The sequence below is a fragment of the Saccopteryx leptura genome, chromosome 1, assembly GCF_036850995.1.
Source record: "Saccopteryx leptura isolate mSacLep1 chromosome 1, mSacLep1_pri_phased_curated, whole genome shotgun sequence".
Taxonomy (NCBI): domain Eukaryota; kingdom Metazoa; phylum Chordata; class Mammalia; order Chiroptera; family Emballonuridae; genus Saccopteryx; species Saccopteryx leptura.
The window spans coordinates 195,807,753-195,828,373 of NC_089503.1; the positions used below are offsets into that span (position 1 = coordinate 195,807,753).

Below are 20,621 nucleotides of genomic sequence, written 5' to 3' on the forward strand. Positions count from 1 at the left end.
AAGGCGTGCCCCAGTGTGATGCAGCAGACAACAAAACTCACCCTCTGCATGATTTCTGGGGCCTGTGTGGGGTGGTGGCCCAGAGTCCCCAGAGTGGAAACCACCAAGGCCCTGAGGAGTAGCCCCTGAGCTTCTGATACCTCTCCAGTGAAGACCGGTCTTAAACCTGTGTGACGAAAGATGTCACAATACCGAGATTGAAAAATGCTGCCCATCAATTAGTGTGTGTGTGGGGGGAGAGTTAAAAATACATGGAAAATCATCATTTGTAAGAGCTTGCTTACTAGTAAGCAGACAAAAACGCTGCCCCAAAGGCAGACACGCACATGAATACCACACACACACACACACACACACACACACACACACACACTTCACCTCCCTTCTCCCAGGGTCATCAGGGCCAAGGCAAGTGTTGTTTCTGGCCACAGTGGAAAACAAAACAAAACCAAACCCAGGATGGTCTCTTCCGCCCAAGGTCTCGATCTCCTGTGGACCTTGCTGGGAAATGACCCCAGCCGTGAGGGGAGATCCTAACTGATGAGCCCCCTCTGCAGGCCTGTTAGGAGGCTTCCGGTGTGTGATGAGGGACACTATTGCTTTCTGATGGGCAGTGTTCTTGCAGATGATTGGACCGTCCCGAGCGTGTTAGAGACCCGCAGCTCCCAGCATTACGGGCAGGGACTGGTCTTGATTAGAGAGGTGTGGAAGCATGTGGTTTTCACGATTTCTGTTACATCTGTCCCGTTCCATTTCCATTCCACAAGTCAGGCAGACACACAATGCAGTACGATTTTAAGATGCCATGGCTCAGTTGTGCGGTCATCTGATGTTTGGACCCAGTGACCTCCTTTCTGTGGACGTTCAGTCCCGGGGTCCTCTCCTGTCGTAGACAGCATGGCTGTTCTGTTCTTGACCTTCCATAGATCAGCAGGCTGAGCAGGAGCGGATGGAGGAGCGGCTGGCCTACATTGCCGATCACCTCGGCTTCAGCTGGACAGGTAACGTGAGGCGTGACCCACTTTCTGACAAAGCCCGCTTGGTTCAAATGGCATTGTTCCATCAGCCAAGCGTCAGGGACGACCTAAAAGGTCTTTTCTTTAGTTCTTTTTTCTTTTCTCTTCTTTTCTTTCTTTCCTTGAGGAAGGCCATGCGGAATAGTGAGCGGAACAATCAAAGACAAGTTAGAAAATCCTGGCTCCCATGAAATTGCCCTGTGCTGCCTCTGGGATGCAGGGTGATGGAAGGGCAGGTTGGGAGACTCTGAGGAGCCCCCCTAAGCCCTCACCACCTCCTCTGGGAACGGTGGGCGCCTGAACTTGGGGGAGAGGGCTGGTTTTCAAAACCATCGTTGGATGTCATTGTTAGAACGTGGAACCTGAGACTCAGCCCTGGCTCTCCTCATTTTAGCCACGGTTCCAGGTCTGAGACCGGCTTTGGAGGACAGACGGCTGAGACACACATGAATGAGATGCACTAGTTACCTGAGAAGGAGGGATGAAGGGTGGAGCCTAGTCAACATGTTAAATAACTGACTAGGGAAAAGGGGATTCCACCATCAGGACAAGCCACCAATCATGGCTTTGCCCATCTACCTCACCTGACTTAACATTTAGAGCAAGATTCATCCGTTTCTGGCTTTCTTTTCCTTTTTTTTTTTTTTTCTTTTTGGTCTCACTTCTGTTTATAGCACCTGGAACTACTTTATTGAAACAAATACACTGCTCACAAAAGTTAGGGGGTCAGGGAACGTGCAGACACCCCAGTACTTTCAGCCTTTTTGTCTGGTGCATTTTCACCAATGAAGTTAAAGTTGGTTTCGCATCTCATTTGCATAATTGAACAACTTTCTTTGACTTGTCCTTTGCTTCTCTGATGTTCTTGTTTAATAAAAAAAAATCAAATCCTTTTTTATCGCTTCATGTTCATTTGGAAACATCCCCTAATTTTTGTGAGCGGTGTGTTTGTCTCCTTTCTGTTTCATGAAGATTTGGTGACGACTAGGAGTCCCGGTACCCTTAGCGCAGGTCATCGGTCATCAGGAATAAGTGACTGGAAGCAGGGAGAGTGGCCTTTCTCTTAAAACCTGATCAGGTTTATTAAACAGAGGCCTTCAGGGGAAGAAAGGGAAGCAGGATACCCCTAGTAGACTTATTAAATAGGTTAACATTCAGAATCACTTTATTTTGTTTCTTAAATGTGTGTGCACGCACACGTATGTTAACTGTTCATACACCTGTTGAAAAGTAAGACCTCGCACCCACACACTGCAGTGTGACAGGGTCTCACCTGTAGTGGGTCCCCTGGCCTCCTGTCTGAGGGAGCTTTCACAGAAACACCCATGCCTGTTATTTAAAGATAAGCAGAGTTTCACTCACTGTTCCTCACACGTATTCCATCGTCATAGACATATACCTCTCCTTCTTTTAAGTGGCTCTTTGATTCTGTGGTGAAGGCACCGCCATTCTAACCGTGGCCTTTGCTGACGGAGCCCACGCTGTGCCCTGCTCGCGGCAGCACGGGCTGGTGCCCTTGGCATCTCTCTATGCGTGTGTCCAGGGCACAAGCCTGGATGGTGGTGGAGTCACTGGGCAAAGGGCATGGATCTTATTTTTGTATTTTTCTGAAGTGAGAAGCGGGGAGGCAGACACACTCCTGCATGTGTCGGACCAGGATACACCCGGCATGCCCACCAGGGGGCAATGCTCTGCCCATCTGGGTCATTGCTCAGTTGCTCGGCAACTGAGCTATTATAGTGCCTGAGGCGGAGGCCATGGATCCGTCCTCAAAGCCTGGCCCAACTTTACTCCAGTGGAGCCTTGGCTGCAGGAAGGGAAGAGAGAGACAGAGAAAGGAGAGGAGGAAGAGTGGAGAAGCAGATGGGTGCTTCTGTGTGCCCTGACTGGGAATCGAACCTGGGACTTCACATGCCGGGCCAATGCTCTACCACTGAGCCAACCGGCCAGGGCAGGATATTTTTAATTTGGAAGGATCCTGGCCAATTGCTCTCCAGCGAGGGCACCTCACCTACACACACGCATTCCGTGGTGTGTGATCTGATCGTCGGTACAGGATGTCAGTGTAGATGGGAGAGAGAAACCGGTGTCTTCCTCTTCCGGTCGGTTCTTCCTAGACCATTATTCACGTGACATCGGGTCACAGAAAGGAGCTTATTCAGGCACCACGGTACAGCCACCACCGGGATTTACCTGGGCCCCGGGAATAGTACTTCCAGTATGTGAACCAGCACATAATGATTGACGGAGAGTGAGACGCAGGTCTCCCCCGTCCCAGCCGACTTGCTCCCGGTGACATGGTGACGTGGGTTCAGGAGGGTGAGCGGTCCCTGCGGTATTCTGCAGTTGGGAGTTGAACGGGATTGAATACACTTATTTTACCACCGTAGCCTGGAACTGCCTTTTCCCACTGGGGTGGCGTTTGGCTCCATAGGCCCCGCCCTCCAAGGATAAGTCTGTGACTAGCTTTAGGGGGGCAGAGGAATAGGGGAGCCTCTGTCGGCATGCAGGAGACAGCGACCTGGTCCCTCGGCAGTTCGCAGGTGAGGTCACGGCGGGTGTGGAAGCTCCAGCACCGAGGTTCGTGTGCACAGACTGGACCCGGACCCGTGTTCTCTCTTCCAGAACTAGCAAGAGAGCTGGACTTCACCGAGGAGCAGATCCATCAGATTCGGGTGGAGAACCCCAACTCCCTGCAGGACCAGAGTCACGCGCTGCTGAAGTACTGGCTGGAGCGGGATGGGAAGCTGGCCACGGGTAGGCGGGGTTCCGGGGTTGTGTTCACTGGTGGGCGGGGTCTAGGTAGGCGGGGCTCTGGGAGGAGGGGCTCTGGGGTGGGTCCTGTGGTAAGCCGGGCTCTGGGAGGAGGGGCACTGGGGGTCGGGCCCCTGGTAGCGGGGCTCTGGGAGGAGGGGCCTCTAGTAAGCGGGGCTCTGGGAGGAGGGGCTCTGGGATGTGGGGCCCTGAGAGGCGGGGCTCCAGGGGCAGGGCCTTGGGAGGCGGGGCACTGTGGGTGGGGCTCAAGGGCAGGGCTCCAGAAGCTCTCCATGGGCCGGCGAGGCTCTGGAGGTGGAGTCCTGGTAGGCGGGACTCTGGGAGGAGGGGCTCTGGGAGTGGGGCCTCTGGGAGGTGGGGCTCTGGGAGGAGGGGCTCTGGGGTGGAGTCCTGGTTGGCGGGGCTTTGAGAGGCGGGGCTCCAGGGGCAGGGCTTCAGAAACTCGCCATGCATGGGTAGGGGGGGCTCCAGGAGGTGGAGGCACGGGGGCGGGGGGCGCAGCGGGAGGCCGGGCGGTCCGTGTCCCACGCATGCTTCCCTGTCCTTCGGTCAAGTCAGGCGACAGGTGCTACCGGGCTGAGCGCCCCTGCAGGCCCATGAGGACTCAGGAGGACGTTTCTCAATCATGTGTGTGGACCCGAGTCACCGGTGGGAGGGGGCGGCAGCCCTGGCTGCGAGGAGGAATGCTGTTAGAGTCCTACGTTGTCCAAATGTGGACAGCGGGCATGTTTCCTTTAACTAACTGCCCGGTTTCACCAGCAGTGACCACCTTCCGTTCCTACTTTCTTTACTTCTAACCCGCTTAGATGGGAGAGGGTTAGGCCGTTATATTCCCTAACGGTGCCTTGTGTGTGACCTTCTGACCTCAAACCAAAACGCCCTGGTCTGAACAGGCCGCTTCCTGGGGTATCTCAGAAGCTCCAGCTGGAAGCCTCCTTGGTGGGGTCAGCCCACGTGCGCTTGCCCGCCCCCTCTGGGTGCACTCGCAGGATTTCAGCCGTTAGAACACAGGGCACCCGCCAGAGTTCAGTTTGAGACCGTCACAAACATTGTGTCACTATAAGCGCGTACTGTGTGCAATGCATGGGATGTGCTTGTGCTGCAGCAGTCTGTGTTGTATCTGAAATTCAGACTCAACAGGGATCCCGTAGACCAGTGGTCCCCAACTTTTTTGGGGCCACGGACTGGTTTAATGTCAGAAAATATTTTCATAGACCGGCCTTTAGGGTGGGACGGATAAATGTATCACGTGACCGAGACAAGCGTCAAGAGTGAGTCTTAGATGGATGTAACAGAGGGAATTAGGTCATTTTTAAAAAGTAAAACATTGTTCAGACTTAAATATAAATAAAATGGAAATAATGTAAGTTATTTATTCTTTCTCTACGGACTGGTACCAAATGGCTCACAGACCAGTACCGGTCCGTGGCCCGGGGGTTGGGGACCTCTGCTGTAGATGATCCGACAGGTCTGCTTGTGGGACGTGTCTGGACTGGTCCCCAGGACGGTTCGGAGCTCTTTCTGCCTATCTCTTGTTTGTCCTTTTTGCTTTCTTTTTTCTTTTCTTTTCTTTCTTTTTTTTTATTTTTTATAAATATCCTTATTTTGTTTCTAGCTGTTTTCTGTACAAATGTCTAAATTTTAGGAAGGCAGCTACAGGAACGAGACTGTAGAAAGGGTGTCCCTCCCATGTAATAGAAGCCTTTCTCTCCTTTCCCAGACACCAGTCTCATAGAATGTCTCACCAAGATCAACCGTATGGACATCGTGCACCTCCTGGAAGCCAGCACAGAGCCTCTCCAGGAGCGTGCTGGCCATATCTACGCCGAGATGGAACAGACCATCACCCTGGACCACAGCGAAGGTCAGACAGTGCATGTGTGTGCACGTGTGTGTGTGTGGTTAGCTCAGGGCCTCTGGGCCTGCAGCCTTTTCTTAGCGGAAGAACCGTCACCCATGGTGCTCACACCATTCCCTCCTTGCTTCCCTGAGACTTCCCACGCACGTAATGTCTGTGCACTGCCCCATCTGTTTCTTCGCCATCTTGGCTTGGCGCGCAGTGACACAACACCAGTGGCCACGTGGCTGTCACACAGGAGTACATTTATGTCTCTCAGTCCTGGAGCCTGGATATCCAAGACCAGGGGGAAAGCCAGCCAGCTTCCTGCCTGTGCTCGTCAGGACAGGAGCCCCCTTCACGAGGGCTCCATCGGCTGGGCCATCACCTTAGGGTTGGGTTCCAACAAGTGACCGTTAAGGGGGACACAGACATTCTGTCCACAACAACTGCTGACACGGACGGTCCACCCAGTGCCTTCCCCCAGTTCCGTGACACCCGCTTCTCTGGTTTCCTCTTCCCTTCTTACTGGGGCTTCTCCCTTGTCACCGAGTGCAGGTGGCCCGTGTTACTTTGGGCAAGAGCCTCCCAGCTGTCCCTCTGTCCTCCTGGGTGCTGTGTGTTCTTGGGCTCAGGCCCTGGAACCTTCTGCCCCCACACTGTGGGGCGTCCTTCCCTCTCGGCTCCCCAGGGCACTTGCCCCCATCTGGCCCCTCCTCTCCTGAGCTCACTATGAGGAGGGCTCTTCAACCTCCTTCACGCTCTGCACAAGCTCCAAGCAGTGCCTGCTCCGTGGCAGATACTTGGGGAGTCAACAGGTGAAGGCCCGCCACAGCTCCGCCTCAGACCTTCCAGTGACCTGTCACTGTGACTGCTGGATGTCATAAAAATCCTTAGCCTTGCCTGACTGGTGGTAGCGCAGTAGATAGAGCATTGACCTGGGACGCTGAGGTCCGAGGTTTGAAACCTGAGGCCGCTGGCTTGAGCAAGGGATCAATCACTGGTTCAGCTGTAGCCCCCCCCCCCCAATCAAGGCACATGTGAGAAGCAATCAATGAGCAACTGAAGTGACACAACTGAAGTTGATGCTTCTTATTCATCTCTCCCTTCCTGTCTCTCTCTTGAAAAAAAAAGAAGAAAGAAAGTCCTTAGCCAGCCCCCGGGCCCCTCCTAACCCTCCGTACAAAGCCGTGACTGTGGAGCCGTGTGAGGCAGGGTGCAGGGAGATGCAGACCGTCTCGATTGTTGTTACCATGAACTCTCACCCTTCCCACCACCTGGGTTCCCTGCCTCCAACGCCTGCTCAGCATTGCTTCCCCTTAAGTGTCACCTCAGCGTGTCCTTCCCCTGATGGTCAGCCCTGGGTTGGGAGGCCCGGTGCTCACTGACTGGCAGCTATGGCCTGGCCCCTCTGAATTCCCATAGACTCCTCCTTGCCTGAGGCCCCGACAGTCAGTGTGTTGGTGAGAGACAGTATCTCCTTCGGCTCTGTCCCTGTGGACCACCCCAGGACACGGCACATGATGGTCACTGTGTCACCCTCCATCTGGCGTGGGTGAGCCTCCCTGCGGTGCGTAATTCTCGCTGTTCCCTGCAGGATTCTCAGCACTTCAGGAGGAGCAGACGCCTGAGCACACGGCCTCCAGGGAGAGAGGGTCCTCTGGCCACCCTGCTATGGTCTCCGACGAAGATCTTTCCATCGGCTATTCCACTCTTCAGGATGGTACCCCCAAAATAGACGAGGACAGCTCAGCAGCCGAGCCCCTCCCTCAGCAGACGTGCCAGGAACAGGTGCACCAGGGCCTGGCAGGGATGGCGACCTGGGAGCCTGCTCTGAAGCCCCAGCAAGAGTACTTGTGAGTTTCAGCAGAAAGCCCGTCCAGTGCGGTCAGTGCTCAGAGAAGGCCGAGACGGCAAGGGGCTGGGTGCAAAAAGGCGCCAGTCCTTTGCAGCACATTTGTAACGACCCCACAGATGCCAGGGCTTTGGGGAAAAAACATAACGTGGGAGACACCGTGGTGGCCACGTTGTGGGCGCAGACCTGCCTGAACTGAACTCGCGTCCCAGTCGGTGATCTAGGACATGCGCCCGAGTCCCTGAGTCCCTTTCCTCATCTATAAATCGTGATAGTTATATACACCTAAGTCCTGTCTGGGGTTGAAGGTCAAGGGCATGCCTATGAAAGCATTGTTTAGTTAAGATTATGGTGGGACCACATCTCTCTTTGATGCTCTGGCGTGTGCCTGTTGGTGGCAGGTTCATGGGATGAGAAGCAAGGGGCGGGGCGGGGAGCGGGGTGGGGCTTGGTTTCCGCACAGCTGGGGTCTCACGGTCAGCACAGATGGGGTATAGACACTCGCCCAGCAGGTGAGGGGCAGGTGGGTTGGGCAGAGGGACGTGACCAAGCAGCATAGCCTGGAGCTGGCGTCCCGGCTGCAAAGGCCAAGAGTTGTTCAAACCACACTAGTTGGTTAGAAAAAGAAACGGATCTGAGGACAAGCTGGTCTCCGGCCCCGAAATCTGAGAACAGTGTCAGGGGGCCTGCCTCACAGTCCTTTGTCGCCCGGTGAGCCATGTGCCGCAGTCACTGGAACTTGAGACAGACGGGGACACAGGTGATGAATGGTCTCTTCTCCCGCGGGGCCCTGTCCGTCTGCAGATCCAGGGGATGCGCACAGAAAAGGGGTGAGGCGGGGACAGGAGAGAGGGGAACCGGGGACACAGATGGGGGTCAGGGGCGTCAAAGCAGAGCAGAGAAGTGGAGGATTCCCTTCTATCAGAGACTGAGACCGTAGGCTTACACTGGGATAACTCCACAGGCTGTCAGCGGGAAGAGTTGTCATGCCAACAGCTCGTTCCATCAAGGCCCACAGCCTTCCAGAGTAAGGCTCTTCCTATGTTTTAGGATCAGGATAACTGTATGAACATGGGGTTTATTCATTGCTTTTTACATTTTGCCAAATTCTGACTCTTGCTTCAAAAGACTCTGTCAGTCAAACCTCCTCAATCCTTCAGTTCTCAAGTTATCAGGGAAAAGATAGAATCACGACTTCTGTACTTGGTAGTGATTAGCTGACCATGATGCCCGGGGAGGGAACTTTTCACCTTCGGGATACACCTTTCCCGGTTGTGTGGTGTCTGTGAGGGGACTCTACACTGTAGCTCATGGGGGCCTTGGATACACCTTTCCTGGTTCTGTGGTGTCCATGAGGGGACTCTACATTGTACCTCACGGGGGCCTTTATATTGACATTTCATTTATCTTGGCCAAATTTGCAAAAACGTATTTGACCTTTATGACTGTGCAGGGCATTCCGTGTTCCCCTCCGAGGTCCCTGCTTCTGCAGGTGGCAGCCAGGGCTGCACCCGGTCCACTTGAACCTGGCCTTTCCGTTTCAGTGAGACAGCCCCGGGGACAGAAGAGTCAGATACTGAAAAGGCGGTGGCAGCAGCTGGCTCTCCCGGCAGTGCCCCTGAGGATGACAGGCCCCACCTCCAGACCCCGAGCCCCAGGGAGCGGGCAGACTCACCCGTGGTGCAGGAGCCCGAGGACTCCCCAGAACTCAGGGAAAGCCGTTCTCCGCGGAAAACCAGCCTGGTGATAGTGGAGTCCACCGATGACGAGCCACCAGCCTTTGAAAGCCTCGGTGAAAACTCAGCTTTTCAAAAGGTAAGAAAGAATTCCCTTCTGCATTTCCTGCTCACAGCTAATAAACCTTCTCCCAGTTCTCATTTCTTTAAGATTTCTGTTTTGTTTCATTTTGTTTTTTACTGCAAAACTACATGGTTTGTTAAGTTAATGAACCTGGACCAAGTGAACCACTCAATCCTTTTTGAAAATCTGGGAACCAGCCAATCTAGAAAAATTGATACACTGCTGCAATTCTAGCTACCTGACCACCAGCCTGAATTTTATCTCTGGAAACCCTTGTGCTAAGAAAACTGAATGCTGGCTGGAATAACACCCCTGACACAGCTTTTCAGTTAGCGACCTCAGACTGCTGTAGCAGGTGCGGGACGAAGTCTGCACATGAGTGCGAATTCTGCACATGAGTGTGAATTCTAGGGATGGCTCAGAAGTAGGGCTTTCTACCTAAACATATTGCTGCTTCCGGATGTCAGCGTCATGAGATGCCGCCCAGTGTCCCCCCTCGTTCAGGGAGCGCCGTTGTGGAAGGGGCTCAGGCTGTCGTTAAGAAATCCATGTGGGCCCTGGCCGGTTGGCTCAGCGGTAGAGCGTCGGCCTGGCGTGCGGGGGACCCGAATTTGATTCCCGGCCAGGGCACATAGGAGAAGCGCCCATTTGCTTCTCCACCCCGCCCCTCCTTCCTCTCTGTCTCTCTCTTCCCCTACCACAGCCAAGGCTCCATTGGAGCAAAGATGGCCCGGGCGCTGGGGATGGCTCTGTGGCCTCTGCCCCAGGCACTAGAGTGGCTCTGGTCGCGGCAGAGCGATGCCCCGGAGGGGCAGAGCATCGCTCCCTGGTGGGCAGAGCGTTGCCCCTGGTGGGCGTGCCGGGTGGATCCCGGTCGGGCGCATGCGGGAGTCTGTCTGACTGTCTCTCCCTGTTTCCAGCTTCAGAAAAATACAAAAAAAAAGAAATCCATGTGAACTGTTCCTTCTCAGAACATGGTCTGAATGGTCCTTGCCCTTCACCACGGACTGGGGCTGGATCTCCCTCAGAGTCCTGAACTTGGGGGACGGGAAAGAAGCTGCATTTACACAGCTCTGTAGGTGACTCTCACATACTCACTTGTGAGTTGGTTAGCATTCAACTTCATTCAATACAAATTAGGTATTATTTTTTGCCGCGGACCAGCGCGGCTCCTAATAACGGTGCGGAATTAAGGAAACACACTTATCAAAACAAAAACGATGGGACCAGGAGGACTCTTCAACATGCCTAGCAGTATCCCAGTGCCCCATAGCCCCAGTTTGCTTTATTATATAACCATATGCAAATCAAGGACCCTGATACAAAGTTGCACATCCAAGGCTAAGACAGGAACTCTCCCAAGGCATAAACAGGATACATTAGTGAAATCTACCAACCTCCGAAAACAAAGAGTCAGAGGAAGGGCATGTATATTGCTTCCAGCAACCTAAGGAAGCAAGTAGAGTGGGTGCAAATACTCAGCATCATAGCCAAACATGGAGACGGAGGGGGGAGAACTTAGCCTTTTGCTAAGCCTCGAATCTAAAATGGCTTTTTGCCATATACGGTCCACAACAATTTTTTTTCCTTTTAGAATTCAAAAACATTTAGATGTTGAAGTGGTTTTTTTTTTAAATATTTGTATCCATCTTAGTTAGGAAAAAATTAGTTAGGTAAAAGAATTAAAACTTTGGGGGAAGAAAAGGTAACACAACAGATCTTGGGGCTGAAGACTGACATTTGTTGGTTCACTTATGAGTGTGTCATCGGCCAGCAGGCGCCGTCGAAACTGAAACCAGAAGTTCCGGCGGGACAGTTCCCCAGTTTGGGCAGTTATTGGAAATAATGAATTCATCCATGATGGGTTTTTCGTTCATGTTTGCCTTTGCCCAGAATCACTCATCTCAGTAGTCGTGGCTTAAGTGAATTCTAGTACAAATGTATTGTAGACGCTGCTTGGGCTTAAAAGCTACCAAGTTTAGCTCGATAATCCCTAAGCTAAGAGAGTACAGACTCGGAACAATTCTCTGGGTGATGCATTGTACAGTCTGTCCGGTTTTAACCCTCCTATCTCATGAGCCTGACCCGAGGACCGGATTTCGGTCAGGTTCCTTGCCAACCCTGTTTTCTAGGCGGCAGGTTCTTGAACGTATTTAATATATAACTGGACCTAGACGATGTGTTTTTCTTCAGCAGAAAAGAATATCGAGATGAAAGTGGTGTTTTGTAAAACATGTTGAGAAAATGTCGTTTTCTCTCTTCTTGAATAATATTCCATGTGGAGTGAATGATTTGATTCGTGGCTTCTGAGATGTTATGTTGTCATTGGAGGTGATGTGCTGCCTCCGTCCCTATCTGGGCCTCTATAGAGCAAGTGAGACCCCTTGGGGTGTCCTCCCTGCTGATGCACCTGGCCGGATGAGACTGCAAGGAGGCACATCCTGCGGGAGTGTGGGCCACTAGCAGCCTACACTGCTAGACCTTCGGGCCGGCCACTCCAAGCCGAAGCCCGAGAGTCAGGAGGCGCGTGTCCCCACTTGGTTACTTATCAGGAGCGTGAGTCCCGGGAGCCTGTGGGCAAGCCACTGGTTTCTTCTGGCAGGTCCTGGCCCTCTGGGGCTTGGACAGGCTCAGATGCCAGGGTTTCTTTTGGATGTTGAACAAAAAGCTGTACCCTCGGTGAAGGTTGAGACCCGTGTGCTGTTGTTGGGGCCCCTGCTGGTTTGTTCCCAGAGCTGAGAGAAGAGAACCTCCAGAAATGCCCTCCAGCTCAGCAGAGCCTGTGGCAGAGGTGCTCCCTGGTGTAATAACCACCCTGCTTTCCTGCTTGCAGGAGCTCATGGATGAGCTGGGTGGGCTGGAGGCCAGCTCAGAGGACGAGGCGACGGTCACCACCAGGGTTGTACGCAGGCGGGTGATTATTCAGGTACTGGCCGCTCAGAGACGGCACATCAGGGACAGTGTCCCTGCAGCCTTGGAGGCTGCCCAGAGCAGCGGCACCTGCATGCTCTGCACGGCCTCAGTGCACAGCCAGGTGACCTTCTCCAGTGCGGAGGCTGGGACGCTGTGCCGTGGCTGCTCCAGGGGTATGCCCGCGGGGACGCCGAAACTCCTGCTATCCTGCCCTCCTCCACCGCGTGCCCTTTGCCTGTGTGTCCGTGTGGTTTGGCTGACTTTGGTTGGAGCCTCCTGAGCATGGGGTGACCTACTTTCCTTTCTGTGAAGCAACTGTGGTGAGACTGGGCCTCTCAGTAACGCTTCTCTGACTCCATTAACCGTCTAACCTCCTCGCACCCTGCACCGGGAGCAGAGAGCCCCTCGGTCAGTGCCACCTGCCAGCGTGACCCGTCTTTCTCTGTGCAGGGAGATGACGTACCTGACATGCCCCCAGAAACAGTCACGGAAGAGCAGTATGTGGACGAGCATGGACACACCGTGATGAAGAAGGTAGTGTCCCTGCAGGGCGGCTTCCTGCCTGCAGTCCTCGGTGCCCAGTCCTGTCAATGGAAGGCAAGATGCATGAATGCTGTCTTTTCCAGGTTACCAGGAAAGTCATCAGGCGGTATGTGTCCCCCGATGGCATTGAGAGAGAGGAAGTCACTGTGCAGGGACAGCCCCAGGAACCTGTCAGCATCGAGGACGGGGATGGCTACTCTAAAGTGATAAAGCGTGTGGTGCTGAAGAGTGACACAGAGCAGTCAGAGGTGAGGCCGTGAGGCCGACCTTGTGGAGCATGGCATGGAGTGTCGTGATGTGGGTGTGAGAGGTGGACATGTGATGCAGATGTGTGACATGGACGTCTGATGTAGGGGCAGCATGTGGTGTGACATGGGCCCTGGATAAGGAGGATGGTCCTGTGCTGTGTCTCTCAGCTCTTACCTACTCGTTCTTCTCCATGGTGTGCTGGGATTTTAAAATAGCCGTCAGGGACTCCTATAGTCTTATACTCACTGTCTTCTTCATCCTTTTTGTTTCTGTTTTCTGTCTACTTCATAGTTGACCACAGCAGAAACCTAGTAGTAAGCCCAGGAGATTGGACTCTTGCTGGCTGGCGGGCAGTGTGACAGGATAGGCCCCTGTGTGCACAGCGGGGACAGCCGGGCGGCTGCAGAGCCCCTAGACAGTGTCTTGCTCTCCCTGCCCCTCTCTGAGGGACACCTGAACTCTGACGCATAATCTGTGCTGTTCTGTCTTCCTTCATCCACATCCTCACAGTTTTATTTCAAGGCACATGAGCATCTCTAGAAATATGCCTTGCAGCTTCTGACATCTTCTGAGAGTTCATCCTGGGGAGGACTTGATCTTCAAAACGCGGAGCAGAATGTTGCCATAGTGGGGGGGGGGGGCTCCACAGGGTGTTCTGTCCACACTGCGTCTTACATAACCTAGGACAGGTTTCTAAGTGCCTGGCTGAGAGCCGGATTCGGCTGTGTGCACACAGCCACAGTGTCATTACCGACTGATGGTAGCATTTGTCTTTTCTAACCACTTCTTCTTTCTCAGCTCCTTTCTTTGGAAGGTGGGTGTGTAACGTGACACTGTGTTTGTTTCGTCACAGAACAGTGGACTGCCGTCACCCTCTGACAGTCAGACCTGCCCTTTGTCTTCTCCGTTAGGTGACTCTGTCTGATCCTGGTGCCCTGTGCGAGACCTCCCAGTTCCAGGCAGAGCCCGTGGAAGGCCGTCGAGTCAGCAAAGTCGTCAAAACCACGGTGATGCGTGGAGAGAGGATGGAGAAGCACCTGGGGGACCCCTGTCTCGTCCCCGATCTTCCCTCAGCCAAAGACGACTTTGAAAAGGTAGTGGAGTGGCCGCCCCGTGTCTGCGCTGTGTCCTTGCTCGTGTGCACTTGAGCAGGGTGCGGGGCCATCCCAGAGAGTGCCTGACCCGGAACAGTAGCCCCGGCTGCGGCCGCCCAGCCCCGGAGCGCGGGGTGACCACAGACGTGATGAGCACGCCCAGGTAGTGAGGGGAGGGCAGAGAGCCGCAGATCGCCCTGCTGGCGAGCCTGCTGGAATAGGCCCAGTGACAGGCAGGCGAGAGAACGCCGAGAGTCTATACCTGTAAGTAAAACGCCTGCAGCATGGCCTTGTGAGATCTTCACGGGGCATTGCGCACAGCCTTGCCTCCTGAGATTCTCATGGCCACAACCCTAGCCTCACGAGATCTTTTTTGTGTTTGTGTGTATTTCTCTGAAGTTGGAAACGGGGAGGCAGTCAGACAGACTCCCACATGTGCCCGACCGGGATCCATCCGGCACACCCACCAGGGGGCGATGCTCTGCCCATCTGGGGCATTGCTCTGTTGCGACCAGAGCCATTCTAGTGTCTGAGGCAGAGGCCATAGAGCCATCCTCAGTGCCGGGGCCAACTTTGCTCCAATGGAGCCCTGGCTGCGGGAGGGGGAGAGAGAGATAGAGAGGAAGGAGAGGGGGAGGGGTGGAGAAGCAGATGGGCACTTCTCCTGTGTGCCCTGGCCGGGAATCGAACCCGGGACTCCTGCATGCCAGGCCGACGCTCTACCGGCCAGGGCCTCACGAGATCTTCGAGGGAGATTTCGCTCTGCTAGCTAGTGTTCTGCAGTATGTGCAGTGAGAGGCCTGAGCAAAACTCACGGATTTCATACCCATAAATAAAACAAACATTAGTAATTCAAGTCCTGACTTGCAATAATTAGGAAATGGACCTGTAGTGACAGATACATAAAACCTTAGTACGATTACAAAATCCAAAAACTCTGAAAAGCAAAACAAGGTTTATAAATTGGTCGCAAGCTCATTTGCAGCAGAAGTGACCAGAACTGATGCAGCCTTTTTATCTCCCGTTGAGGGGGAGTCCTGGGCTGCTGTCCACAGAGTCAGGGGCTCGGTGACCTCTGGAGGTTCAAGTATGCAGACTGCACATCCTGTCACCTTCCCCAAATCCCAGAGGAGCAGCATGAGTGCCGGCACGTCGCTGGCCCTGCGGTTTGATGGAGGGATGGTGGGTGTGTGCGGATGTCTGCAAACACTTCTATTGCTCCTGAAATGTCCTGAAGTGGAACGTTACAGGTGTGATCTCTTCCACACCCGCTCCATGCCGAGGAGATGACACAGCTGTGTGGGCTGGGGTATCAGTAGCGCACCTCATTCCATATTCCTGGTTCTCCGCATGGTGACGGGGACCATCCCGAGATGGAGTGTCTGAGATGCTGCTGCTTGTTTTGAGTCTGGAGGTTGATTTCTTGAATGTGCCTGATGTGTACACGGGGCACAGGGCAGCCCGAGAGGACTCGCCTGACTTCACTGCGGGACAGCGAGGAGGGGGACCCTGAAGGACGCAAACGCCGCAGGGGCTGCTGGCTGGCAGTCTGTGGAAGCGTTAGGATCGAGCCTCTCACAAACGGGGGAGTTTAAGGGACACTCGGGACGGGTCTGCTCCTAAGGGGCGGTTGATCTGTCGTTTCAAGCGGGTCCTTCCACATTGTGGACTGAGCACAGCAGCAGATAGCGTCGCCCGCGGCTTGTGACCGTGTTCGTCTCCTCTCCCACGCAGGCCCTGAGGTACGCAGGTAGCCACGCGCAAGTCCACGCCCCCAGTTTAGTAGAGAGCGAGGTCCTGAGAGAGGACGGATCCGTGATTAAAAGGTTTGGGTCAGCATGGCGTGCTGCTTGCCCACTAACACCTTCGAGTCTCGCAGCTGTAAGAGCAGGAAACAGGAGCCCTTGTGGGGAGCCAGGCGTGTCCTCGGAGGGCTTGAACCCGACCCCGGGCCGAGGACGGTGCAGGGCGGTCGGGAAGGGTGGCCATGGGGCGGCACAGGCTGGGGTCTGACCCGCGGGCTGCCCTGGGTCAACAGAGTCCGAGAGGCGACCGGCCCCGCAGCGCCTGCGTCCTGCCCCGAGGACCCCACTGGACAGCAGGGACGCACGGTCACTCCCCCAGAAAAAAGAAACACTGTCGTTTCCATTGTCAGCCCACACTACACGGTCGTGGGCGAGGGAAAGGGGCCGTTGCTGCTTCCCTGCCAACCACGTGAGGGGTGGCTCTCCGGGAGCGGTGACGTGAACAACTTTCTGTCCCCCGCGCTGCCAGGAGCTTCATCCGCCCGCTCCCATGAAGCCCAGGAACACTCGCAGTGTAGCCTCGCGAGATCTTCATGGGCATAGTTCCCCCCACTCCCACAGCCTAGCCGCGCGAGATTTCTTCACGTGACATTTCGCACAGCTTAGCCTCCTGAGATCTCATGGCATGAGATGTTGCACAGCATAGCCTAGCGAGATCTTCAAAAAACCGATTTCGTACAGCCTAGCTTCGTGAAATCTTCTCTGGCTTAGATCGCGAGAGCACTTCCTCCTGCATACTTAGCTGCAGGGATCGAGCTGGGGTGGAGGCGTGGATTGTCGCTCGGTCCCGGGTTATGGGCTCTGCCGTGTGTGCGTCCCTCCGTCCTGGGCGCTGCCCCTCGCCCGCCACGGGATGCACACAGGCTCGCGGCGCGGCCTGCGGGACCAGCCGTGCTGGACCCTCCTCAGGGCACCTGAGCCACGTGGCTTCCACTCATTCTGGGCAGAAAGGATCTGACGGAGAAATAGGGTCAGAATCTGGTTTCAGCCACTGGAACCTAAGGCGCCTTTCTCATCCAGAGGGGCAAACAGACAGGTGCTTCCAGATGCCAGCACAGTGCACGCGGGGTTGGAGGGCCGGTGGCCGGGCGCAGGGGCCGCGCCTTCCCTGCGCTCACGTTCCTTCTCAGCGTGGCTCGCATTCTCGGACACTCACAGTGTCCCGACCGGTCAGCGTAATGACAGCACCTGGTGGCCCTGACCGCTGCCTCCTGATGGGCCAGGGTGGCGGGTTCACTCCCCACTCGGGCACCCACGAGCCTCAGACGGTGAACATATGACGAAGGGGAACTAACTGCTCATCGTGCTTCTCTTCCTCCTTCTTGCTCTCAAGTCAACCGATCAGGAAAATAAAGTAAAAACAGGACCCGGTGCGTAAACCGTGGTCAGGGCATGTTGTGCATTGAGGACCTGTACTTACGAGTGGGCACAGGGAGCATGGAGAGGGAGCTGAGGCACGTCGCGTTCTCACGTTGGGAGGCGGGAAAGTCAGTAGCACTAACTGCAAGTATAGTAGTAGGTCACACCCCCCTTTTGGATTAGCCCCAAGTTAAGGAGTTTTAAATGTTAATTCCTAAGAGTCGTTCTTAGCTTGTCAAGAGGTGTGCATGGAGTCGTGATCGCAGCATGAGCCGAGCCCTTCACACGGGGCTGAGTGACGGGTGGTCGGGTGGACAGAGCAGGGGGACTGACCCTGTCCTGTGTGTCCCCGCAGGACAACGTTCAGTAAGGCCAGCACGCGGAAGAGGGCGGTGGTGAAGGATGTGCAGGGGAAGCGTGTGTACCTGGAGCAGCTGGAGGATGTGCCGGAAACCCTGGAGCAGGACCCCCTCCGGCGTGACCTGCAGCAGCTCCTTCGGCATTTCTGCAAGGACGACCTGGAGCAAGAGGCCAAGTGAGGGTGCCCGGGGCTCACGCCCCTTGGATGCAGCCTTGCCGTTCTGTTAGCAGAGTGACCTTCTTCCTGGCCCGGGACGCCCCTGAAATGTCCACTTTGGCACCTACACTGCATTTGGGTTAGTTTGTCCCCAGCCCCTTGAACTATAAGCTCATCTGTGACCAAAGATAGCATCCTTAATCCCGGGTGCTGTGCCCCTGACTTCCTGGCATCCAAGCTGCCCCAGGGACTGGCCGCCCCATCGTCCTTTGCTTCTACACAAGCTCCACTAGAAGCCATCGATCAGGGGAAGTCCCTGCAGACCTCTTCCCATGATGACGGTGAGACATCGTCCCTCGAGGGGATGTCCGGGTACAATGTACATAGAAAACGCTCTGGTGGACACACGTCGGATGGAAGGCACTGCCTGTCGTGACCACACTGGGCCTTGTGGAACGGAAGGCCCCTAGCGATGGCTGAATGTGGTTAGTGAAGATACTGCTAACACAACCTGATGATGACGCCGTTCCGCTGCGGATGAAGCCCATCAGACCCACCAGTCCTTAGCACTCCTCTGGCGCTGCCATGGCCCTGGTCCAGGGTGGGGGGCCGTCGGGAGGAACTGCCCTAAGCGTTTATTGCCGGAGCTCTGGGCTCCCCGGATCCTCCTGCAGCCTCGCCGAGGGCGGCCGGGGGAGCAGAGAGGTATCCAGGTGCTAGCAGCTGCGTCCTGTGGCCTTCTAGCATCTTCAGGTCTTTTTGACTTTGGACACGTTGGCAGGGTATTTTACAGAGCTGTAACTACTGTAGTTGTCCAGACCCCATTGCTGCTTTAGCAAACCACGCTGTCTTATCGGTGGTCCTTCCTTGTGGCCACGGCACCGGAGACCATTCAGTGGAAACAGGATGTGCTCACCACACGTCACATGAAGCTCCTTTACCGTGTGGGAGTGGTTTCTTCTCCTTTTTCTATGTATATTAAAAATATACATAGGGTTTCTATCTTCGCTATTACCTGCATGTAGCATTTAAGGACCTTAAACCACAGTCAGAATCCTTCTAATCACGTTGGTCTTCTGATCAGTCACATGGACACTTTTCATTCTTTGTCCCCAGAGCAAGCACTTCTCACTTTTCAATGAGGTCGGTTTTGTTTTGTTTTTTAAGTTTGCAGATGAGATAAGAGAAATCCTTAAGAATTTGGTTTCAGTTAAAAAATATTTTTTTTATTTATTTGAAATCCAAACTCCCTCAAAAACTCTGGAGTGCCCTTGTGCCATTCCCCATGTGTTTATTTCAGAGAAGGGAGGTCCATCATCTGAGCGATCCCCACGTTGTACGTAGTCTTTTATTTCCCTTGTGGTTGGAGCTGTGTGGCATTTTAGTCATATCTATTCACAAATATATTCACCGTATACATTTTGGATCAACTTTTTTGTTCAACGAAAATAGATTCAAGGGAGATGACATTTAAAAAACCAACACAGGAGTCTTGTCCTCCCAGACAGAACGTTTCCCAACTCCAGCTGGTCTCTTCCTGTTGTGCAAAAAGGAGTCATTGCTCCTGGTGTCACACATAATGGCACTGCCTCATATCAGGTAGCATTGCCAAGAGGGGATTTCCTGAGAGGGAGGTGTCCCCACAGGCCAAGTCCCCTAACCCTCAGTGCGTGCACTTTCTCGCCATTGGATAAGAACGCAAGCATCGTCTTTGGCAGCCAACACGAGAGGGGCCCAAGTCGAGACTTCCGGAGATACGATGGCCTCTGTTCACCCCTTCACTGGAGCTCCAGAAAGAACGCACTTCCGTCGTGTAACTTGCAGTGCAGATGATGTCTGTGTTAACAATATAATGGTTATTCACTTTTTTTTTAAATTTTGATTTTTGCTGTGTAATCAAAAAACTTGAATACTGTGAGAAGAAGTGAATTTTCAGTTGATGACTCAGCATCTTGTTCCCATGGTGATAACACTAATTGAATATATTTATGAGGGCATGTATTAGTTAATGGAAAAAAAAAAACACAGCACTAACAATACATAGCTGCCACGTGTACAACGGCTGATTTAATTAAATAAAATGTACAAGTGTTAGCTGTGGCCCCGTGGTCTGTTCTCCGCAGGCACCTCTGGTTTCCGGAGACATGGTGTCCTCCCACAGGAAGGAGGCCAGAGTGATGAGAAGCTGCAGGAAAGACACAGATTGCTTGTTTTTTCTCTCTCTCTCTCTCTTTTTTTTTTCTTTTGCTGCTGGCTGTTTTTATTTTGTAACTGAATGCACCCTGTGTCCAAAACAGTTAAGGCCTGGGGTGAACAGAAAGACCAGGGGCTTGCAAGCGGAGAACTTCTACTGTCATTGTTACGCAAAAGGAGAAAAGCAAACCTTTTGTTTTGGGATTGGTGGTGAATGAGACCTAGGAGTTCTGGGGTTTGGGGGTGGGGGGTGCAGCTCTGTCCTGAGGCCGCAGCTTTCAGGAAACAGGGATGAGGACTTTTCATTTCTCAATCTTTCCAGTCTGGCTTCCAAAAAAAAAAAAAAAAAATCTAGAAACACATATTAGAAACTATGGGATACGGCAGAGCGCAGGTCACAGGAAACATCAGGCCTTAACCCAGGGCCACACATTCTCAGGCCCAGGTGGCCAGTAGGACCTGCGTGGGAAGTGACTGGGCAAACCGGCTGTGTGGTCTGTGGGCCGGGAGGAATGCCGACCGGCAAGAACTTGCGTGTTCATCAGAACAGAAAGACACAATACACCAAAGAGCTGCTTTGAAATAATAACGTGGTGACTGCACTGGGTGAAGGGGAAGAGGAGCGTATGGGGTTCAGAATAGGAGGCCGGAGGGTGACGTAAGAT

At 53.9% G+C, this 20,621-nt stretch overlaps 1 protein-coding gene across 49 annotated transcripts in view; it reads left to right on the forward strand.

Moving 5' to 3' along the window:
- The window catches only part of ANK2 (ankyrin 2), a 380,102-nt gene extending 360,300 nt beyond the window's left edge, over positions 1 to 19,802 (forward strand). For 34 of the 49 annotated variants that reach the window (XM_066383813.1, XM_066383817.1, XM_066383818.1 and 31 more), the window contains 11 exons: positions 927 to 1,001; positions 3,642 to 3,773; positions 5,512 to 5,655; positions 7,226 to 7,484; positions 9,028 to 9,298; positions 12,117 to 12,209; positions 12,647 to 12,730; positions 12,823 to 12,987; positions 13,900 to 14,082; positions 15,817 to 15,908; positions 17,602 to 19,802. In XM_066383813.1, the coding sequence (XP_066239910.1) occupies positions 927 to 1,001; positions 3,642 to 3,773; positions 5,512 to 5,655; positions 7,226 to 7,484; positions 9,028 to 9,298; positions 12,117 to 12,209; positions 12,647 to 12,730; positions 12,823 to 12,987; positions 13,900 to 14,082; positions 15,817 to 15,908; positions 17,602 to 17,785 (1,682 nt within the window). In that variant the 3' untranslated portion in view covers positions 17,786 to 19,802. The remainder of the gene's footprint in view (positions 1 to 926; positions 1,002 to 3,641; positions 3,774 to 5,511; positions 5,656 to 7,225; positions 7,485 to 9,027; positions 9,299 to 12,116; positions 12,210 to 12,646; positions 12,731 to 12,822; positions 12,988 to 13,899; positions 14,083 to 15,816; positions 15,909 to 17,601) is intronic. The other 15 variants (XM_066383826.1, XM_066383831.1, XM_066383867.1 and 12 more) reach the window with 2 other exon arrangements.
- The last annotated feature ends 819 nt before the right edge of the window (positions 19,803 to 20,621 follow it).